Below are 20148 nucleotides of genomic sequence, written 5' to 3'. Positions count from 1 at the left end.
GGCCCGTAAACACACCTGACAGTTTCTTTTAAAGCTTTCAGCGTCTTCACTTTCCTTGAAATCTGGGCTCAGAACTTTTCTTCCGAATGAAGACATTCCCGCTCGCACATCCTTTTCGTAATATGTGGCGACGCAATTTATTATGTCTCATACTTCGTTCGGTAAATCACTATCACCGCCATCCAATGTGGCCATCCTGGCCAAGACAAGCGCTCTAGACAAGGTCGAAAGACTAGAAAAACTAGAAAGGACGGGGGGCGGGGGGAAGGTCAAGATTACATTCGCAAGCGTCGAAGATGTGGGAAATGGATAGATGTCATTGATGTCAGAGGATCGCAATAGGACTCAAAGACTTCATACAGTCTCATGATACTAACTTAGTCAAGCGATAATGGATGCGTTTGACCGAACCTGACAGGGTACAGAGCCGTTGCTACTCATTACTTGAAACCTGACACAGCTGTACGCACGAAAGGTTCATTTCTGCCCAACTTGCGGCTTTTGCGCTGGTCAATTTATGAGGTCACGTAAGAATTGAAATCCCGCATCCCGCTCTGTTCCCCTTGCGAATCCCGCATCCCAACCCCATAAAAACACGAAATCCCGCTCCCGCTCGTAATTGTAATTTCCGCTTCCCACCCCTATTTTCAGCTCAAATCCCGAATATCACGGCGATAAAAGCCAAATCCCGCATCCCGCCAAACCTATTGGGAACCCTCTTAAGCGTACGGGTCAGGCGCGGATCTAGGATAACTAGTGGTGACCGATTCCGGATCGAAACAACGAACGATATCAAGATGTCTTCGACAACTACCTTGAAAAGAATGACTCGCCTTGAGGTTTTTATTACTCTGAACATGGATCGTGGTCTGAACACCTTACGTTGTAGGAAAAGCGTTTGTGAAGTTTTACTGCTTTACGAGGGTGAACTGATCGCAGAAGTGAATTACAGACCTTTTCTTTGATTTCCAGTAGGTAGCCATGTTTATTTAAGCTTAAGCTAAAAAGAAGCTGATTTAGTTTCGTTTTGAGTCAAAAACGTATTAATTCAGCTCCCCCCCCCCCCCTATCAAAGTGCAGAGAGCAGACGATGCCGCGATCAACTCTACTGTCCACCTTCCTTGCTTTTGTTAGACCTTATCATGATTTTCGACTCCATCTTGACTGGTAGGCAAAGCGGTCAGAAATTACAGTGTTTGTATGGGAATCCGATGACAAATAACTTTTCCCGCAAACGAATTTTACACAACTGAATTAGTGTGAATCGCAACGTTAAAATACTAGGTAGAAGATTGTATTCATCAAGTTTGAAGGATGTAGCTTGGCTAGAAGACGCTCAGTTAATTTTTCGAATTTTCCTTTCTACATTTTGTCTGTGAGTTTTTTCCCGCGAACCGCGTCTACCCAGCCAAATTTACAGACAAATGTATGGAAAATAAGAAAAATTAACTGAGCGTCTTCTAGTCAAGCTACATCCTTCAAACTTACAAACAATGTATGCAGGAAAGCGTGTTAGAGGCTATTCCATTAGAACTGACTTGCCGAAAGGATTGCAGACTATTTGTGAAAAAATGACAATAAGTGAAAACTCGTATCTTGCATACCTGACAAAGAAGCACGATCTGGGATTACGAATGGAAATGGAGGAGGCCGAGGAAACCTGGGAATTAGAACAAGATCTTATTTATCAACCCGTTCAACCGGTTTGACCATCGCAGAGACTGTAACCAGAACTGCATTGAGGACGCCGTGAGTAGCTTATTATCCTAACGACAACTTCACTTGTGTTCTACTTCAGCACAAACCTATTGACAAAGTCGAGAGAGGATGACTAGTAAGGGGTTAATCTCCCATGTAGGCCTTAATTCAAGTTATTTATAGATTATTCTCAACGCTTCAGAAATTCTAGGTGGAACTAGACATAGCCAATCCTGTGCGGCGGATTTTGCACACGTGGGTTTCCCAAGCGGCCTTACGGGCATTTTCATCCTTCACGAAAACTTCTACGCAAAGCGCGTGGTAACATCCGAGGGAGAACTGGATACCATATCTAAAAATAACGTTGGTAACCTTCATCTTCTCTTAAATAAAACATCAAGAAGCGGCTTGTCGTCCGGATAAGGTTTTCAATTTCTCCCAAAATCGTGTCTCACGATAACTGTGTATATCAGATCAGACGTGAACAAGCACTCGCGGTATTTTTTGTTTGTTTAGTTATTAGCGTTATCTCTTTGACCTTCTCACTCCCAAATGTACATACAGGGTTATCTGACGGACCATAGCGCTTGTGCCATTTGCCTCGTCATCACTTTTACAAGAAGGTATGTTTTTGATTATGAGATGATGGAATAAGAAAAGCTCTTGCAAACGACGACTAAATGAGTCCGATGAAAAGAATTTGGCCAGAGATACAGGCAATAAACTTTCAAATGTTTGCTCTTAGAAACGATGAAAAATTGACCTGCTTCTTCGTTGACACTTTTGGTTCGAAAAAGTTCAGTTTGGTGTTATGCCTTCGGTTTGCGTTTTGTTTAAACACGACTTTAGAGCAATCCCACGGTGTTTTCGTTTCCCTCAAGCGTCTTCTCTGCCATATATCATTGTATTGCCAACGCAAAATACGACAGCAACGGCAACGGGAACGTCACCAAACAGAAGGTTTAATGAGCAGAACAATGGCTGTGCACGTGCGTTATAATTCTCGGTGCATTTCTTTGCCGTCCACTGCAAATCAACAACATGAAGTGACCGATTTCCAAGTTTTCTGACAACGGGACTCACTGCGGCTAATTTTTCGTATTTCTATTTGGAACTGAACGCATTCGTAGCATTTTCAGCAGGGGCAAGTTTTAATACCGCGACAAACACACCGAATAGATCTAAGTAAATGCAAAATTCCAAAGTAAAATATAAACACACTTTTTAACAGGCGTCGTCCTTGCATGCGTGGCCGTCGTATATTTGCCTAAGGTCCCTAATCGATCACCGAAATCGCTCTAAGTTTGAAACTGTAACTCTGACAATACCACCGTCGAATTTCTTTCATTTTCCTTCTTTTACAAAAATTAGAACGCATCACACCGCAGTGGTAAACAACAGGCCGCTCTTAACGCGAACTCTGTTTTCATAGCACACACTTTCGTTATGAACTCCCTTTCAATGTATAATTTTCACCCGAGGTAATTGAAATCGTAATATGCATATGTACAGTGGGCACTCTACAATGCGGTCCTTCGGTAGCAAGTTCTTAATCATGTAATTTTTGTAATCTTAGTAATACTAGTGTTGCAAGTAAGTTTATTAATTATTGTAAATTTGTAAACAAAGTGTTGTTAAAAGAAAATTTATTGATCGTTATCAACGTCTCGTGTTTTCAGATTGCTTCCTTTTCTTTGGACCATGGCGTCATGAGATTTACGATGTCTTGAAAAGCAAAAGAAAGAAAAAAATAAAGTCGACTGATCCGTCGATTGCTACCCTTCCCCACTAAGTATCATGTTGAGTTTCGCCACCTCCCCCTCCCCCCACCCCCTTACCATTCACCCCTGTGTGGGTCTCTTAACAATAGCAGGTGAAATAAGTTTTGATCTCCTTCATGCTTAATTATACCGGGAGGAAAATCTCAGACTTAATTTTGTTCCATGTCTTTCTCTTTCTTTGTCTAATCCTAAACCTGTAACTAGCTCTTGATTACAAACAAAGCCCCCTGCTCGGACAGAATAAAGAAAAAAGTTAGTTTCACCAAGACAACAAGTTTTCCGCAGAAGAATGTTTTTGTTCAGCCACGCATTGATAATTCGTTGCTTTCTAATCGTTTTGCCGTTCTTCGTGGAAAATTCAAGCTCGTTTTAGCTACATGCATGTATTCTCTAAAGCCCTTTGTATGAAAAAGTCAGTAAACTTCCTTACAAGTACCATACGTTTCCGAGAGATTCTAATTTTACTTAAAGCCAAGTTGCAAATCTGAGGGTTGAAACTTTCAGGCTCGGTTCATACGTCGCATTTCTGCCGTGTCGAATTCAATTCAATTAAGTGCGGCAGAAATGTGACTGTCGATTCATACGTCGCACTTGTGTCGAATTTAATTCAGAATTAATACTGTCGGGTATGTCGGTCAGCGGAAAAAGCTTTAAACGCAGAGTATTCAATATGGCGGACGAAGATACTGAGGGACGAGGGACTTTAATTTTCCGAAAAGTTGTCCGCCAATGGAATGAGAAGGAGAAGGCTGACAATGCAGCAGTTTGTTTTACAATATTTTCAGGTTGCATTGGGTCGAGAATAGCCAAGTTTCTTCTTTCTCTTCGACGGGACCAAATTTACGTATGCTCAATACATTAACATAATGTATGAATTAGATTCGACACGGCAGAAATTCGACGTTTGAATCGGTGTCGCATTTCTGTCGGATAATGCGACAAGACCAGTCGAACGTGCGGCAGAAATGCGGCAACCGATTCAGACGTCGAATTTCTGTCGAATTTAATTCGTTGAATTGAATTCGACACGGCAGAAATGCGACGTATGAACCGGGCCTCAGGGGAAACATATTCACGACAATTGAAAATCGACGAGTCTTTCCGTCGTCGACACTTCAATAGACTGTCCTGCCTTGAATAAACGAAGCTATTGCAAAAAATTAAGAATTACAAAACTGGAAGTGAATACGTTCGATTCCGGGTAGTGTCAAAAACGCCAGAAGTAGCCAGTATAAAAAATGATAGCCTGAGGCTCGAAATATCAACCTCGCCACTGTGGAGCCGGGGTGTACGAAATTGAACGCGTTTTGAATAATGACAATAGCTTAACTCGTCCAAGGCGTTATTCTTTTCTTTGTTTCCCGTAAGGTCTCTAGACTGATCGATGCACTGTTTTGGCGTTGTATAATGTAATGTACGACAATATGGACCAAAAACACACCCATCAAATCGACCTTACAGTAGAGACGCTAATATTTCTTGCTTGCACAGGGCGACGCGAGATTGAAAGAAAGCAATTAACTTGACTAATTATTCTCCTCTATTCGTTTCCTCTATTGCTGCTGTAATATTGTTTTAATTTAGTGGTATACCAACAGTACAGCGTGGCGACTTCTCCTCCCCTTCCCTTCCAAGCTGATAGCCCAGAGAAATTATGCGGCTGCCTTTCAAGGTTTGTTTAACCTTGCTTGTTGTCACACAGGTCCCCATTTGCATCTATCTGTGTTATAAAACAAACTGGTTTTACGGCAGGCAAGATCCTTTCCGAATTCTCCGCAGAATTAGGTGAGTTTAGCCTTACGGATGCTTGATATTGAAACCATTCTAGAACCCAAAAATGCGATCGTAAATCTCTTGCCAACTGCAGTCTCTAAATACATGTACAGTCAGTGGATTTCACAGTAAGTTTTAAAATGCCGATTTTCTCAAGGACTACGTCGGGTACAGTGTATATGTAAAAAATAATGTTGATCCAACATCAATTTAGACTTTTGTAGGCGGGCCATGTACATGCTAGTCAGGGCACCACGTCGATTATATAAAATGAGATGCGGAAATCAAATGGACAAAGCGCATACTAGAAAGCGAAAGAAGACACGGACCAAAGATAAAACCAACTAGTGAGACAATCTCAGATAGTGCAGAGCGCAATTGCTCTGGTACAGTAGTCCCATAAGTACTCACCCCTACTCGGTTCACTTCCGGTTTGTGTCTACCTTGGTAGTCTGCTACGGCTTTTCCCCTTTGCAGTGTGTATGTTTCAAGGTTGTATTTTCATTCAAGGTCCAAACATTACGCACAAATTAATTACTACTGGTGCTTTAAGTTGATTTTCGTTAATTTTAAATTCAACAATACGCTGAAGCAGCAAACGTGACAATTTAGCTCTTCACGCCAACTTTGTAACTTGATACTTTTGTTTTCCTCGCAAAGCCATGTAATATGAAACCCCTGTTTTCTCCAAAACATACGGAAGATGTCCTTGTTTTTTGGAGATAAATGAAAGAAAGTTAAATATCTGATGTAGTGATGAAGAAACGGAACAGAAACGATGTTTTACTAAAAATGCAAATTTTTACCGATGAACAAGAACTAATTTAATTATCAGATAGTCACGAAATACCACTTTCTTTTTCTGTTGCCACCTTTGTTGTTAACAATAAAACAATTCAAAATTAACACACAACGATATTGATGGCTGAGAAGCTTTTCAACGAAAAGTATTGAAGATAAACAGCGCTACTTGGCCGATATGAATGAGTCTCCTCAAAGACTGATTAAATTAATTTGAACTTTCATTAGGTGCCACGGCGTCTGCAGCAATATTTGAGCATTTTCCTGGTTTCTTTTGTTACAAATTTACAATTTGCGGAGTATTAACGCCACTAACTTGAGAACTTTTTGGTCTCTCTTACAGACACAATTAAGGCAAGAAATAAACAAGTCGCTAAGGAGAAGCAATAAATTTGAACCCTGACGAGCACACTATTGTAGATTGAAAACAGCAGATGATATTTGTTGAACCGACCTGTTTGTAATTCTAAAAGCTACGCAGCCACAGTAACGTTTCACTTTTGCAATAAAAAGGGACAATTGGCCCTACCTGAAAAATAACTGCCGTCCTTGGTCACATGACACGATATATAAAATACTGCGTGTAAAGATAGTGTGTAACACTAACAATGCTAGAACGCATGCGTCTTACATGTTGAGCTCTACCATAAGGAAAACCACTCAACATTTGTGCGTGATTCCGTATGCAATGTATCCTTCACCTAATATAGAAGCCACGAACCCTAACTAATCTACGCATGCGTTTAGGACAAATTAGTTTTGTTCTAAGGAGAATGGTACCACAAGGAGAGCAAGGGGTTACCTGAAACAAATATATAGCTTTGCGATGTTCAAAGTTAAGCGACGGCGATGGAATGTGTTTTACGTAGAGTACACATGTACCTTTCCCACCCTACTCCCACTACTTCCTTGCCTCTAGACTAATTAATTAATTGAAATTAATTAATTAAACAAACATTAAAGTTTACACCTTAGCGCCATAGGGCCATAGTGCCATAGTGCCATAGTGCCATAGCGCCATAGTGCCATAGCGCCTTAGTTCCTTAGCGGCAGGCAACCCCCATAACCATCCCAATAGTGCACTCTGCACTAAAAACTAGAATGAATCTGTAAAGCGAACGTCGGGTCGGGAAAGAACTCGGAGTAAAACGTCTAATACGCAAATTACAGCATAATTTGTTATTTTGATTCTTATTGATAGTGAGTCTGAGAGTTTACACCCATAAAAAAAATCTTCGAATAAAACCTAAGGAAGCGTCTTTCAATCTTCATGCTGACATCCAAGGCAGCACTTCTATTTTTACTGGCCAAGGAAGAATGCGTTTTCGTGGTCAGATTAAAATTGTGAATTGTTAGGAGCAAAAGGTCCGGCGACGCATTATTTCATCGTGGCGCCCATGTTTTGAATTTTAAAGACACGTTCATCTGCCTGCGAGGTCTGGGGAGCGAGAAATGTCCGGAAACCACTCGAACCTTGAGGAATTTATTATTCGTGTTCAATCGGATTTTCCAAGAATTAACGAGTTCTCTCGGCTGTCCCAGACCCCGCAATGTTTCGAATCCAAATCTCGCTTCAGATTACCGCGAGTTAAACGTTCCACGAAGCATGCATCGATATTCTTTAAATTGAAGTTTCTTCTTTCAATGATAACAGGGAGCGAGAGAATTCCGTCTACTCGGAGCCATCAACATCGACGTTAAGGTGCTCGCCAGAAAGAAACATCCTCTTTTTAAAGTGCCTATGAAGTAAAAAATAATTGCTGCTTATTTGAAAGGCTTTTCAAAGTAAAGAAGAATGGCGTTTCCCTTTTTGGAATATCTTTTTTCGTTCTAGAGATATTTACGTTTTTGTATTATGCAAATGAGCAAAGTGATGACGTCATAGGTGGTTCCACTTGAACAGTTAAACACTGAATCAAGAATATCTCTAGAAATATTGGAGCAGTGTTCTTCAAACTTGGCACCACAAATGTGCACTACAAAAGAAACAGAATGACACCTTCTGTGTTGTTGCCATGGCAACACTTTTGACTCCAGTCTCTTTCTGTGAAAAACCAAATATGCCAATTTGCAACCCTTCGAAAAGGGACAGAAGGTCTTGCTCGGAACACACATGATTCCCATATTGTCTTAACTCTTCCCATTAGATTATTGAGAGTGGATGATCCTTGTTAAAGATAAAATCTGGTAGTGTTAGTTTTAATTAAAACAGGACCAGCAGCGTAACTGTTGCCATGGCGACGACACGACGGGTGTCATTTTGTTTCTTTTGTGATGTACATTTCTGGTGTCAAGTTCAAAGAACACTGCTCTAATATTTCTAGAGATATTCTTGATTGAGTGTTGAACTGTTTTAGTGGAACCACCTATGACGTCATCACTTTTAATACGAAAACGTGAATATCTCTAAAACGAAAAAAGATATTCCAAAAAGGAAAACGCCACTCTGTTTTACTTTGAAAAGCCTTTCAAATCAGCAGCAATTATTTTTTACTTCATAGGCACTTTAAAAACACACAAAACTGGTTCCAGCACCATGGTAAATATTTTCTTTCGCTATGGAGATTCCAGAAATCTTACGTTTGTTCTCCCAAAGGAGTTTTCGCTTTTAGAATGGCCAAGGAGATTCCAAGTCACTTTTGCGATTCCTCCAGTGACCAAAGCACCGAGCATTCTGTGCAGTCACGCAAGGTTTAACAAGAAACCAATGAACTGGCTCTTTCCCAAAGGAAACAGTAAATATTTAACGATTCTTCGAAACCCCGTGGACAATTTCGATTCTGTGTTCAGGTACATGAAACTAGGAGATCGTCTTGGTATCGGACACAAGCCAAACTCTCTAAAAAGATTCCTTCAGAAAGGAATTCCTTTTTCCGTCATGCTCCGTAAGGCAAATCCTTTAACCAGAAATCCTCTTCTTTATGATTTGGGTTTGAGCTTCAAGTATTATCAAAATCTCACTGCTGTTAACGGGTACATTCAGTTTCTGGACAAAGAGTTTGACTTGGTTATGATAATGGATTACTTTGATGAATCATTGGTGTTGATGAAACGACTTCTTTGCTGGCAAATGGAGGACATTTTGTATTTAAAATTAAATGAGCGACAAGACAAAGAAAAGGACACAGTACTAACCGACGATGTTAGAGAAAACGTGAAAAGATGGAACAAAGCCGATGTTCTGTTGTTTGACTATTTTAACAAATCATTTTGGAAAAAGATTGAAAGCGAAGGTGAAAACTTTTACAAAGAGTTGACCATCTTCCGTCAAAAAAACTGGGAGATTAAGCGAGCATGCGTAACAAATGAAACTCGCTTACAAACAATGTACGAGGGAAAACAAGCGAAGGGGTATGTCATAAGAAATGATTTGCCCGGTGCACTGCTGGCTGTATGCCAGAAGCTGATAGCAAGTGAAATAGATTATCTTGAACACTTGAGAGTGAAGCAGCGACAGCGAAGTAGCCACATTAAGGTGGATCAACCAACGATGGAGACCGAACGCAAACGCGAGGACAATGAGTCCTGGGAACTAGCCAAAGATCTTGCTTATGAACCAGTTGAACTTGTTTGAACATCTCCAGAAGCATGCATGCGCAACCATGTGGTTTTTTTTTTTTTTTCAGGGTTAAATTCCAAGATGACAGGTGCTGAGTGTTTAATTTCTCCATACTATCTTCGGAGAGAGTTAATTGATGGGAAAATTTGGAAGTTCTGTATGACAGAATTTTATGGTAGTGAGGATTTAACCAGCCTACAAGATTTACAAGATTTATTCAGGTCAACTACAACCGGTTTTGATTGATTTAGCTGAAGTGTCTCCATGTTTGTAGTAGAGGGTCTGAATGAGGTGCAGTAATCTTAGTTACGTGTGGCTATTGTTATGATGTCCCACAAAAGCGAAAAAGCGCACGCGACAATGCCAATTAGTAGATTAGCATCATGGGTAGGGATAGTATGTCGTTGCTTGGTTGAGGTTCACATGATTACAAGTTGAAATATAAAAAAAATAATTTCTGTACTCCGAGCGCAATTAAACATCTTATTAAAAAAGTAGGATATTTCGTTCGGTTTCACCGAACTTCGTCAGTCACAATAAAAATTTTTGAATGTTAAGAAGGATTATATGAAGTTCATTATGGTCTCGAGGGGGCTATAAAGGAGAGCGTGTCATAGATGTTGGCTAATTCGAAGCCATTGTCTCGTTCAAAGAGGGTTTTCGTTATCAGATCTCAATTGCCTCCCTTATGCGAAGTTTGAACGTGTTACTTTCCATGGCAAGAATCCACTGAATGTTCCGTAAGCTGGCGATGCTCATGAACAGCTGACGAATTCCTCGAACTACGATGTTCCTCTACTCTAGTTTCTGATGAACGAGAAGTTTCGCCAACATATTCTTTGTCACATTGTTCGTAACAGATGTGACTCATTGTTCGTGTCACATTGTTCGTAATGGTGTTTTCTGTTTTATCCTTAACACGTACTAGCAGTGATCGCAACGAATTGAAAGGCTGGTAGACACGTGTGATCTCGTGTGATTTAAATGCTCTTTGTAGGCGTTCCGAAGTGCTCTTGATGTATGGCACTGAAGCATATATTCTGTTCTCGTTAACAGGTTCCTCGGATTCTCTCGAACCAGATCCAGTGCTCGGTAGTGTTAGCATCCAATCAGGATAGTTGTTGGCTTTCAAGGCTGCTTTACGTGTTGCATTTCTTTTACTTTGTCAACTTCTTTAGACGCCAAGGTCGTAGCTCAAAGTAGCTGAGTGTAAATTACAGCTCTTTTATGTTGTAGATGATGGTTAGAATGGAAATTCATTTACTGATCAGTAGGAGTCGGTTTTCGGTATACAGTGACCTTCGTTGAGCCATCTTCGTTGAGCCATAGTGACATTGGTGGTAGGCAAGCGCTCTCACCATTGCGCTGCCTACCCCCACCCCCCAAATGAATAATGAAGACAGAATCAGCGAAAAAGTGCGGTAGAAAGGAAAGTACAAAGGTCAAATTTTAAAGTTAGTTGACGCAATTTTTAAGCTAGAGCGTTGTTCAAGACACGAAAGGCACTTAGATTAAATTAGTGATCTGCCGTAATTGTTGTTTTGTAACGTGCTACTTTAATTTGGAGTTTTATTACGCGGTTGACCGGTGTGAGGTCTGCTACTGATAACTTACGGAATTTCCAAACGTACGCCTATAATCATGAAGTGACGAATTACCATTTCCTAGAGCTCCGAGTGGTTTTGAAAGGGTTCTCGGTTCCAGACCTCAAATTACTAACGCGTATTTAAAATTCAAAATGACCGCCACATAAACAAGGTACAAGCTCACCTCAGGTAAGATTAGACATATTTCTCACTAATTTAATGATGTAAAAGTCGCTAGCGTGATATGAAGAAATTATCAGAGATAATATTTTCGCTTGTACTGAATGTTAAGCATGTTTTCACATACTCTTGTAGCACTTTAAGCAATCTCAAATCTGTTCATAAGTATATCGTGAAAGGATTTTTTTGGTGAATTTAAAGACAGAAAGAAAAAGATGGAGGCACGTGAATTAAATAGCTAAAGAGAAATCTTTGAAATGAAGATATCCCGTCAGCGATCGAGAGCACCGTTTGGTGACTATTAATTACGTTTACTTGAAATTCACCATAGTCACCAAAGTGTGTTTCCACTAAGCCAAACCGCTTCCCTTTGGCGTGTGTTAAATTGTTATTTAACTAATAACTAAATGGAATGGCTTTGGTCTATTCCTCTAGGCTATCTCGTGTGATTTATTTTCCCGTCATGCAATGCGCTCCTTTACATGATCTTGGTTCCACTTTAGCCCTCATCAGTTTCCTAACCGCTCACCGGTTCTCATATAGACCAAGTGGTTAATGGTTAAACAGTTCTAACGAAAACGACTCGACGATTTGCTTATACGATGATATTTTGTATGGTTCAATTTGTGTTTTTTTTTCTTTCCAGTGAGTCCAATAAATGCAGTCAAGAGTAAAATGATTCAGTTTAATCACAAACCCCACTTGATTTTTCACTGGAAATTCTCTCTACATATATATATGTTTTCCATTTTCCAAACGTTACCAGTATCCTACTACAGTCGAACCTCCACTAACGGCCATCTCTCTACCAGGGCCACTTGTTTTTGTCCCGGCGGACGGTCCATACATTCCAACCTCGTTCCCAGGGTCTTTTCCCTGACTTGGGGGTGGGGCGGGAAAAGGCCCTGGGATCGGCCGGTGAATCCTTCATATTGATTGGTTGATTGTTTTAAATAATTAATGCAAAATTTGGCCAAATAAAGATAATTTATGCATTATGCCGAAATAAAAATGGCAGAAAGTATGTCCACTCCGACGAAGATTTCTCCTCGCAATCCAGTTTGCAGACTCTGTGGTGATTCTCATGAGAGTCGCTATATGCTTCGAATATTCAGTAAAGCTGGTTCATCAAAAGATCTGTGCGCCAAAGTCCATAAAACGTGTGGCATAAAAATTTCGGAAGACGATATGAGGTCAAAGGTTTTATGTAGGGGTTGTGTTTCGTTCGTGAACAAGATGGAACAGTTTATTCAGAGAGCCCAATCCACAGAGAATACACCGTTGGATCAAAGCTCAGAATATGCTGTAAAGCGAAGCGTTCAGCTGTCACCTTCTTCGCTTCAGCCGTCGAAGCGTTTATCATCGAATATGCCATCCGAAAGCTCTGTGCACGTGGATGAGCCGTCGAAGCCAATCACACCAACAAGAAAGCAGCTCTCCTTCTCAACTCCACAAGCTGCGACAATTTTAATGCCTAAATCAACCGGAGATAACTGCTCAGCCTCTTCTACGGATCAGCCGAGAAGAAATACTTCGACGTCTGCAGAACAGTCGTCTTTCTCAACACCGCAAGATGCTACCGGCGTGACCGCGGTGTCTAAATCAAAAGGACATGATTGCACAATCACTTCCTTGGATCAGCTGTCGAGGCGAACGACATTAAGTTCGGTAGAGCAGCCTTCATTTCCAACTCAGCAAGCTGCAACTGTTCTAAGGCCTAAATCAACAGGAGACAATGACTGTACATCATTATTCGAAGGGCAGTCGTTATTGACTGAAAGACAGCAGAAAATGATTGTACAAGCTGTCAGCCACAAGGATGCAATTGTACTGGCGGCTATCTTGAAAGATCACTGTCCAAGTGTTGTGAAAGAGTTGAAGAAAATCGTTAGTGAGGAGTTGAAAACATCGTGTGCAGAGCTGTGCAAGCGTTCTCAAGGTTCCATTTTATATGGAAATGATTATGACAGCATGAAAGACTTTGATTTCAGCAAAGTTTGGCTTGAATTGAAGACGAACCTCCCTTTCTTTGTTGAGCTCATGAACGCAGTGTCTGGCAAGGAGAACTCCGTCGCAGAAACAAAGCTTGAGCTTCAAGTAAAGTACAGTTTTTTGTACTCGATCCTTATGAACGAAAGGTGGCATGAACTCAACCTGGTGAAACGTGTGAATACAGTTCTCATCATTGAAGGTGGATGTACCAAAAAGGTCAGTAATATAATTTATAAGTTGATGAGGTATAAAAAATTCATTGCTTTCCTTTATTATGTCCCTTACTCCCACTGCGTGAGTGGTATCAATTCATACATTGAATACAATCTATGGTTGATCCTCTTTTCTTATACAAAGCTTGACAGAACGTTTGTTATTGTTTGGTAGTTTGGTGTCAACAGTGAGTCATTAGTTAGGCTGTGATTGAGATTGTATTTGAAGAATTAATTGAAAAGCATGTAATGTATAGGATATTTACACAGCGGCGTGAAGATATGAATTTTATTTTTGGGTGGTAAAGCAAGATTCTACAAACGAGTGCAGCGAGTGAGAAAAATATTGTTTTGACACACCATGTAATCAGTTGTCTTTTCATGTATAGACAACTAACTGTTTGTAAGCACAACCATGAAAGTCATAAATATCCTCACTAGCGGGGATATGGCCAATATGCCACTTGGGTCCTGGATTTAGTTTCGTATGGATTTTATGTGTATTACATTTCCAGTAGAACACTCATGTCCATATAATAATAAGTGATCTTTGCAATGAATTGAAAATAAGAGATCAGTATTGCATGTATGCTGAATTTGATACTTTTATTTCTGCTCCCCTTGTAATAGCTTCAAGAACGACTGAATAAACTTGGCGTGTGCCTGTCGACTGGGAGAAGGGATACCCTGCTAAAGCTCTTAGGAGGTCACTTTTCGGATATAGTGGTGCAGCAAGTAAAGAAAGGAAGTGTGTTCCGAGGCACTGGTGACAACTGGGACCTGAAAGTTTTGAAGGGTCACATGAGAAAGGAAATCCAGAATGATGATCTGCACTTGTTTGCCAGTAACCTGATTGAAAACAGAATCAACTTCAATCACTTGCCCAATGACAGCCCCAAAGGCAACATTAGAGATTTCCCTCGACATAATTTTTCTTTAAATGTACCAGAATGGAAAAGGTATGCAGAATGTGCCAAAATCATTGTTGGGCGAATTGTTCTTGAGTTCTTTCCCAAATTTAAGTTCTTGAAAGCTGTTATCCCCGAGCACATTTCTCATGAGTACAGCCAACAAATGTCAGAGAAGTCCATCATAGTAAGCCTGCCAATCATCAATGCAAATGAAGCAAAGTATGATGATTGTGTTAACATTTTAAGAACCTATGAAAAGTGGATTGCTGAAATCTATGTTCAAGCAGGGCTGCTAGATGAAATGCCACACACAGATAATCCACCAATTCCTGAAGGACCTGCAGCACCTGGACAGACAAATGCACACCAACAAGACACCCATGATGACCCAATGAGAGATATGAAGATTGCATTTGCAGGTGATCAGCTAACTCGTGTGAGATTTGCAGGTGCCAAAGATTTGCTGTCTGGTTCACACACAGCAGCTGATCGTTTTGAACATTGCTCGCCCTTTAAACCAGTGATGTGGCATACCAAAGCATCCCTTTTACAGTATTCATACTCATTTCTTCACAAAGCAGAGTCTGTCAATCAAGTTGGCACCTTAAAGTACTTCAGGGAGAAATACAATAGGAGGAATGCTACCCCTTCCAAAGTTCTTGACTCCTATGAAGGAAGCGAAGAGTTGTTCCTCAGTGTGGGGAAAGCCTATATAGTAACTGCTGCCCTGAACTTTTTTGGGATGTCAGACCTTGAGGAAAGGCCCTCATTACATAAATTCCCAGAAAACATTGCACGTGAGACCTTAGAAAACAAGAAGAAATACTTTGATGATGCTTTTGGCAAGTTCATTGACAAGTTCCTTTTACAGAAAGTAGATGTCAATGACTGCTGCAATGATGATGACTATGTCAAGAATTATGCCCTTTGTTTTATTTTCCTGGCTATTCTTGTCATGCAAATGAAGGACACTGCAGCAGAGGGAGATGGCAGCAGAAATCTCATCAACCAAAAACTCTTGCTGTCAGTTTTCAAGTCAATGGGGGCTTACAGCAAATATGCCATTGAAATGTTTGTGAGTATAGCCCAAATTGAGTGCCTATTAACTCCACGCCTGGCTGAACAGTTCAAATGGGGATTTTTTGTCAATTGGAGGGGTGGTGCTGGAAGGAATATTGAAGACGACCTGGCCCAAGAAATTTCTAACCGTTGCAGTAAAAGCATTGTCCAGAGACAGGGACCAAACAAAACCCTGAACTCTATAAGCAAGGTCTGTAAAGCAACCACTGGCATCCATCAGATTGTAGAAGAATTTGACTGTTCTGTAGGGATCCACAAGACATCTGTGCAACATACAACACGTGACTCACTTAAAGATGAGAAAGAAATGGTGTCTGACCTATTGCGATTGAGTCCTTTCAATTATATGCCAGCAAGATTTCATGACAGCTTCCCTGACATTAAAAGGTCTCCTCTAAGGTATTTAAACATTGTGGACTATCATCAGTGGCTAGCCAAACACTTGGAAGAGTTATCAACTTAGACATACACTTAAATGAAGATCACTGAGGGCCTAGTTAATCAATAGTGTTCTTTAGGAGAGTAAATCAATGTTCACAGTATTTATGATGATGTTCTAATCATCATCAGAGATCATCAGTTCTACATATAGTATTGTGCTCAGATATAAGCGAAAAGAACAAAATGTAAAAAAAAAAAGATCAATGTCACGGTAACAACATAATTAATTAAATATCAATAGTGTATTTTAATAGAGTAAATCAAAGTTCACAGTATTTACAATTTATGGTGATGTTCTGATCATCATCAGAGTTCATTTCAGTTTTACATCTAGTATTGTGCTGAGATAATCATATATGCATGATAAGAACAAATGTAGACAAACTGATCAGTGTCATTGTAACAACAGAAATAATTAAATATCAATAGTGTATTTTAAGAGTAAATCAAGGAATATCTACAGCAGTTCACAGTATTTACAATTTATAATGATGTTCTGATCATCTTTAGAGTTTGTTTCAATTCTACACATAGTATTGTGCTCAGATATGTGTGATAAGTGAAATGTAGACAAACTGATCAGTGTCATGGCAACAACACAGAAATAATTAAATGTCAATAGTGTATTTTAAGACAGTAAATCCAGATATATCTATAGCAGTTCACAGTATTTACAATTTATGATGATGTTCTGATCATCATCAGAGTCCATTTCAGTTCTACACATAGTACTGTGCTCAGATATAAGCGAAAAGAACAAATGTAGACAAACTGATCAGTGTCATGGCAACAACATGGAAATAATTAAATATCAATAGTGTGTTTTAAGACAGTAAATCCAGATATATCTACAGCAGTTCACAGTATTTACAATTTATGATGATGTTCTGATCATCATCAGAGTCCATTTCAGTTCTACACATAGTATTGTGCTCAGATATAAGCGAAAAGAACAAATGTAGACAAACTGATCAGTGCCATGGCAACAACACGGAAATAATTAAATATCAATAGTGTGTTTTAAGAGAATAAATCAAGATATATCTATAGTAGTTGACAGAATTTACAATTTACAATTGATGTTCTAATCTTCGGAGTTCATTTTAGTTCGACATGTCAACAGGAGTATGCTCAGATATCGGCGAACAGAACATTTTAAGTTGATGCTCTAATCATCATCGGAGTCCATTTCAGTTGTACACATAACAGTGTGTGCAGATATAAGTGAAAAGATCTGAGAAGAACAGGTTTCATCCCATATGCCAAATGATTTCAACAAGTCTGCTTCTGACTCAATAAATTCCACTCCCTCCACAACCTTTGCAGCCAGATTCTTATCTACAGAAATGTCAAATAGCGTTGAACACTCTGATGCCACTTTGGACTCGTGGTCAGAAATTGCACTCTTTATTAACCTTTCAAGGATAACGCGGTTATCGTTAGATAGAAATCTGACCTTGCTTCTAATAGCTTGGGGTAGATCCTCTTCAGTTGTTTTGAACTTGTCATCGCATATGCAGCAACAGTTCTCTTGTTGAACACTGGAGAATCCAAAGTAATCCAGAAGGAGTTTCCTTTGACAGGTGTCTTCTGATCTACAATATGACTTCATTGATTCTTCCACATGTTTTTTATTATTTCCAATATCAGAGTTATTGTAGTAAAGTGTAGCACATGATGAAAGTCCCGTACGGCCGGCACGACCAATTTCTTGCATGCAAGCTTCTAGGCTACTTGGTGGTGTTATGTGGATGATGTTGGTCACGTAAGGAGCATCAACACCCATGCCAAGTGCTGATGTTGCAAATAGCACCCTCACCCTCGATTGTTCTTTCTTTATTTCTGATATTATGTCTTTCTTCATGCGACTCGCTTGGGGGGCATGGAACTGTGCAAACAGTCTTGCAGTGGGTTCTAATGTTTCTCCAACACACTGTTTGGCTTTCAATATTCTTTCAAATAAGCCATAAGCATATCCGCAGTATTTCAGTTTCAGGTAAATGATTGTCATTGGGTAGTTTTCTCTTTGAATTGCCAGTTCATTGGCTATGGGTTTAAGGATTCTGTCATAACCTTCATTCCCATGATGATTACTCAGACGCACTTTCTTGTCCAGGTATATGTTCACTCAGTTAGGGTTTCGAGCAACAATTTTACAGTCATTTTTCAATTGCAGACTTTGTTTCAAGTCTCTCAATAAGCGAGGTGGTGCTGTTGCTGTCAGAGCCATTGTGGGTACATTGGGAAAGAATGCCTTCAACACTGACAGGTCTTTGAAGTCTTTTCTAAAATCTTCACCCCTGAAAAAGAAAAAGAAACCCTGAGCTACAAATCTTCAAACATAAGTGCAATGAGACATACTAACAAAATTTTTGCTTAAGAGTAAGAATGTTTACTTAGTAGTATCTTGTTATTATGGTTCAGCTGTAAGAGCATGGCATGGAGACAATGTATGATGTTCCAATAAGCAGTGTAAATATCATAGAATTCACTGATGAATTATCAATATAGTTCATAGAGTAAAATTTTCATCGTTTGTAAACAGAAAGAGAATAGAGCAGATTTTTTCCGAATTGTATTCGCAATGTAAATACTTGTCGGTGCCGTAACCGTGATTTAGATTTCCCGGAAATAAGCTAAGTCTGTAACAAACATGACATGAATAGACAAGGAATGAACATTTTACGCACTTACCATAATTCAACACAGTGAGCTTCGTCAACAATGCAGGCAACAACATTCTCTTGGAAGACTTTGCTTCCCATTAGCTCTCGACCTTCCTTCCTTAATAGAGCCTCTGGATGGGCGAATACAATTGAAGTGTTGCCATTAACAACATCTCGAGGAAACTTCGTTGAATTCGGGACCACGTGCTCGCTTGGTTCTTGTTCATTTCCGAACAAGTTCTCGGCCGGTTCCTTCTCGTTTACAGCAAGCTGTAAGACATCAGCGGTTATCCTGCGAGCTTTTAAGACTTTCAGCTGATCTTCAATGATGGAATTTAATGGACATACCACAATAACTATGTTCTTGGTGGTCTTCACAGGAATAAGATGAGGTAGAAGGTGAAAGAGCATTGACTTGCCAAATCCAGTAGGTAGGACTCCAATAACATCCTGACCTTTCAGCATATATTCAAAACACTTCATTTGAAGAGGTTTTAAATTTAAAGGTGGAACATTACCGTTATTTCAGGAAAATCCGACTCGACGAAGCACTGACAAAAACTTTGGTTCACTCGACGAGACCGCCATCTTGAAAGTTCCGTTTAACATATGATAATTTAGTACACCCAAGATATTTGGGTGTTCTGAGATCATGTGACCAGCCGATCCCAGGGCCTTTTCCCGCCCCACCCCCAAGAGAGGGAAAAGACCCTGGGAACGAGGTTGCATACATTCACTCTTATTTTAAACTCTCAACAACGCCCACCTCTTTACAACAGCAGCGGCCACTAAAGCGCGTCCCAACTGCCAAAATCACCTCCTGACAATGGCCACTAAATCAACGACTGACGAAAGGTGTGTACAAAACCCCAATTTTTTTATTATAATAGGTCACGAAACTTGATCTATTCTCCGCGTTGCTGGTCTCTATTTCTGTATGTTTCCATTTTAATTGATATATTTTGATTGTGTTACGTACTGTTATATGCTCAGCTACACTGTGCATTTTTTAAAGATAAGAATGTTGCACCCCTGAAAAAAAAATAGGTGTCATCAGGAGCCACAATCGGGGACGGAGACCGTAAGCGCGCGCTGTTTCTAGTATTGGGGTTGTCCCCATGATATATATGGGTTATTGACCAAGCGTGAGGTCAAGATGGCTGGATATTGGCCAAGTTCTTTTTTTGCGAGTTTATGGACCGAGACGGAGTCGAGGTCCATAAACTCGCAAAAAAAGAACGAGGCCAATATCCAGCCATCTTGGCCGAACAAGCTTGGTCAATAAAGGATTTATTATATTGCTTTCGGGGAAATTTTTCTCGCGGGACACGGCGGGTAGTCCCGAGCGGGCAAGATAGCTCCATCTTGCCCGCTCGGGTAGCCAATCACAGCGCAGGATTTGATTCATCTTGCCCGCTCGCGGAGCTAGCTATATAATAAGGGACATTATTATATGGCTAGCTCCGTG

General features: G+C 40.1%; 3 protein-coding genes across 3 annotated transcripts; 2 read left to right on the top strand and 1 right to left on the bottom strand.

Moving 5' to 3' along the window:
* Positions 1-1571: 1571 nt before the first annotated feature.
* Positions 1572-10765, top strand: LOC145463811 (galactose-3-O-sulfotransferase 3-like). Its single transcript, XM_081447607.1, has 6 exons — positions 1572-1703; positions 2263-2321; positions 5182-5264; positions 7255-7397; positions 7708-7799; positions 8475-10765. Exons 1-6 carry the CDS (start codon positions 1572-1574, stop codon positions 9625-9627), a joined length of 1662 nt encoding a protein of 553 aa, XP_081303733.1. The 3' UTR covers positions 9628-10765.
* Positions 10766-12289: 1524 nt separating this feature from the next.
* LOC145463489 (uncharacterized) lies at positions 12290-16036 on the top strand. Its single transcript, XM_081447240.1, has 2 exons — positions 12290-13586; positions 14213-16036. The coding sequence occupies exons 1-2, from the start codon at positions 12369-12371 to the stop codon at positions 16034-16036; spliced, it is 3042 nt and encodes a 1013-aa protein (XP_081303366.1). The 5' UTR covers positions 12290-12368.
* A 2013-nt stretch (positions 16037-18049) lies between these two features.
* On the bottom strand, positions 18050-19364 carry LOC145463490 (ATP-dependent DNA helicase RecQ-like). Its single transcript, XM_081447241.1, has 2 exons — positions 18709-19364; positions 18050-18314 (listed from the first exon to the last, which is right to left on the bottom strand). The coding sequence occupies exons 1-2, from the start codon at positions 19161-19163 to the stop codon at positions 18143-18145; spliced, it is 627 nt and encodes a 208-aa protein (XP_081303367.1). The 5' UTR covers positions 19164-19364; the 3' UTR covers positions 18050-18142.
* Positions 19365-20148: the final 784 nt, after the last annotated feature.

Source organism: Orbicella franksi, chromosome 12, assembly GCF_964199315.1.
Source record: "Orbicella franksi chromosome 12, jaOrbFran1.1, whole genome shotgun sequence".
Classification (NCBI taxonomy): domain Eukaryota; kingdom Metazoa; phylum Cnidaria; class Anthozoa; order Scleractinia; family Merulinidae; genus Orbicella; species Orbicella franksi.
Note: the sequence above shows the minus strand (reverse complement) of the source record. Positions and strands in the feature narration are given on the sequence as shown.

Bases quoted from the DNA above. Each gene is read 5' to 3' on its own strand.
- LOC145463811 (XM_081447607.1), top strand. From the start codon at position 1,572: ATGACAATAAGTGAAAACTCGTATCTTGCATACCTGACAAAGAAGCAC. The intron at 1,704-2,262 runs GTTTGACCATCG...ATGTACATACAG, and splicing joins TTTATCAACCCGTTCAACCG to GGTTATCTGACGGACCATAG. The intron at 7,800-8,474 runs GTAAAAAATAAT...AAACGAAAAAAG, and splicing joins CTTTTTAAAGTGCCTATGAA to ATATTCCAAAAAGGAAAACG.
- LOC145463489 (XM_081447240.1), top strand. From the start codon at position 12,369: ATGCATTATGCCGAAATAAAAATGGCAGAAAGTATGTCCACTCCGACG. The intron at 13,587-14,212 runs GTCAGTAATATA...CCCTTGTAATAG, and splicing joins AAGGTGGATGTACCAAAAAG to CTTCAAGAACGACTGAATAA.
- LOC145463490 (XM_081447241.1), bottom strand. From the start codon at position 19,163: ATGAAGTGTTTTGAATATATGCTGAAAGGTCAGGATGTTATTGGAGTC. The intron at 18,315-18,708 runs GTAAGTGCGTAA...TTTCTTTTTCAG, and splicing joins GCTCACTGTGTTGAATTATG to GGGTGAAGATTTTAGAAAAG.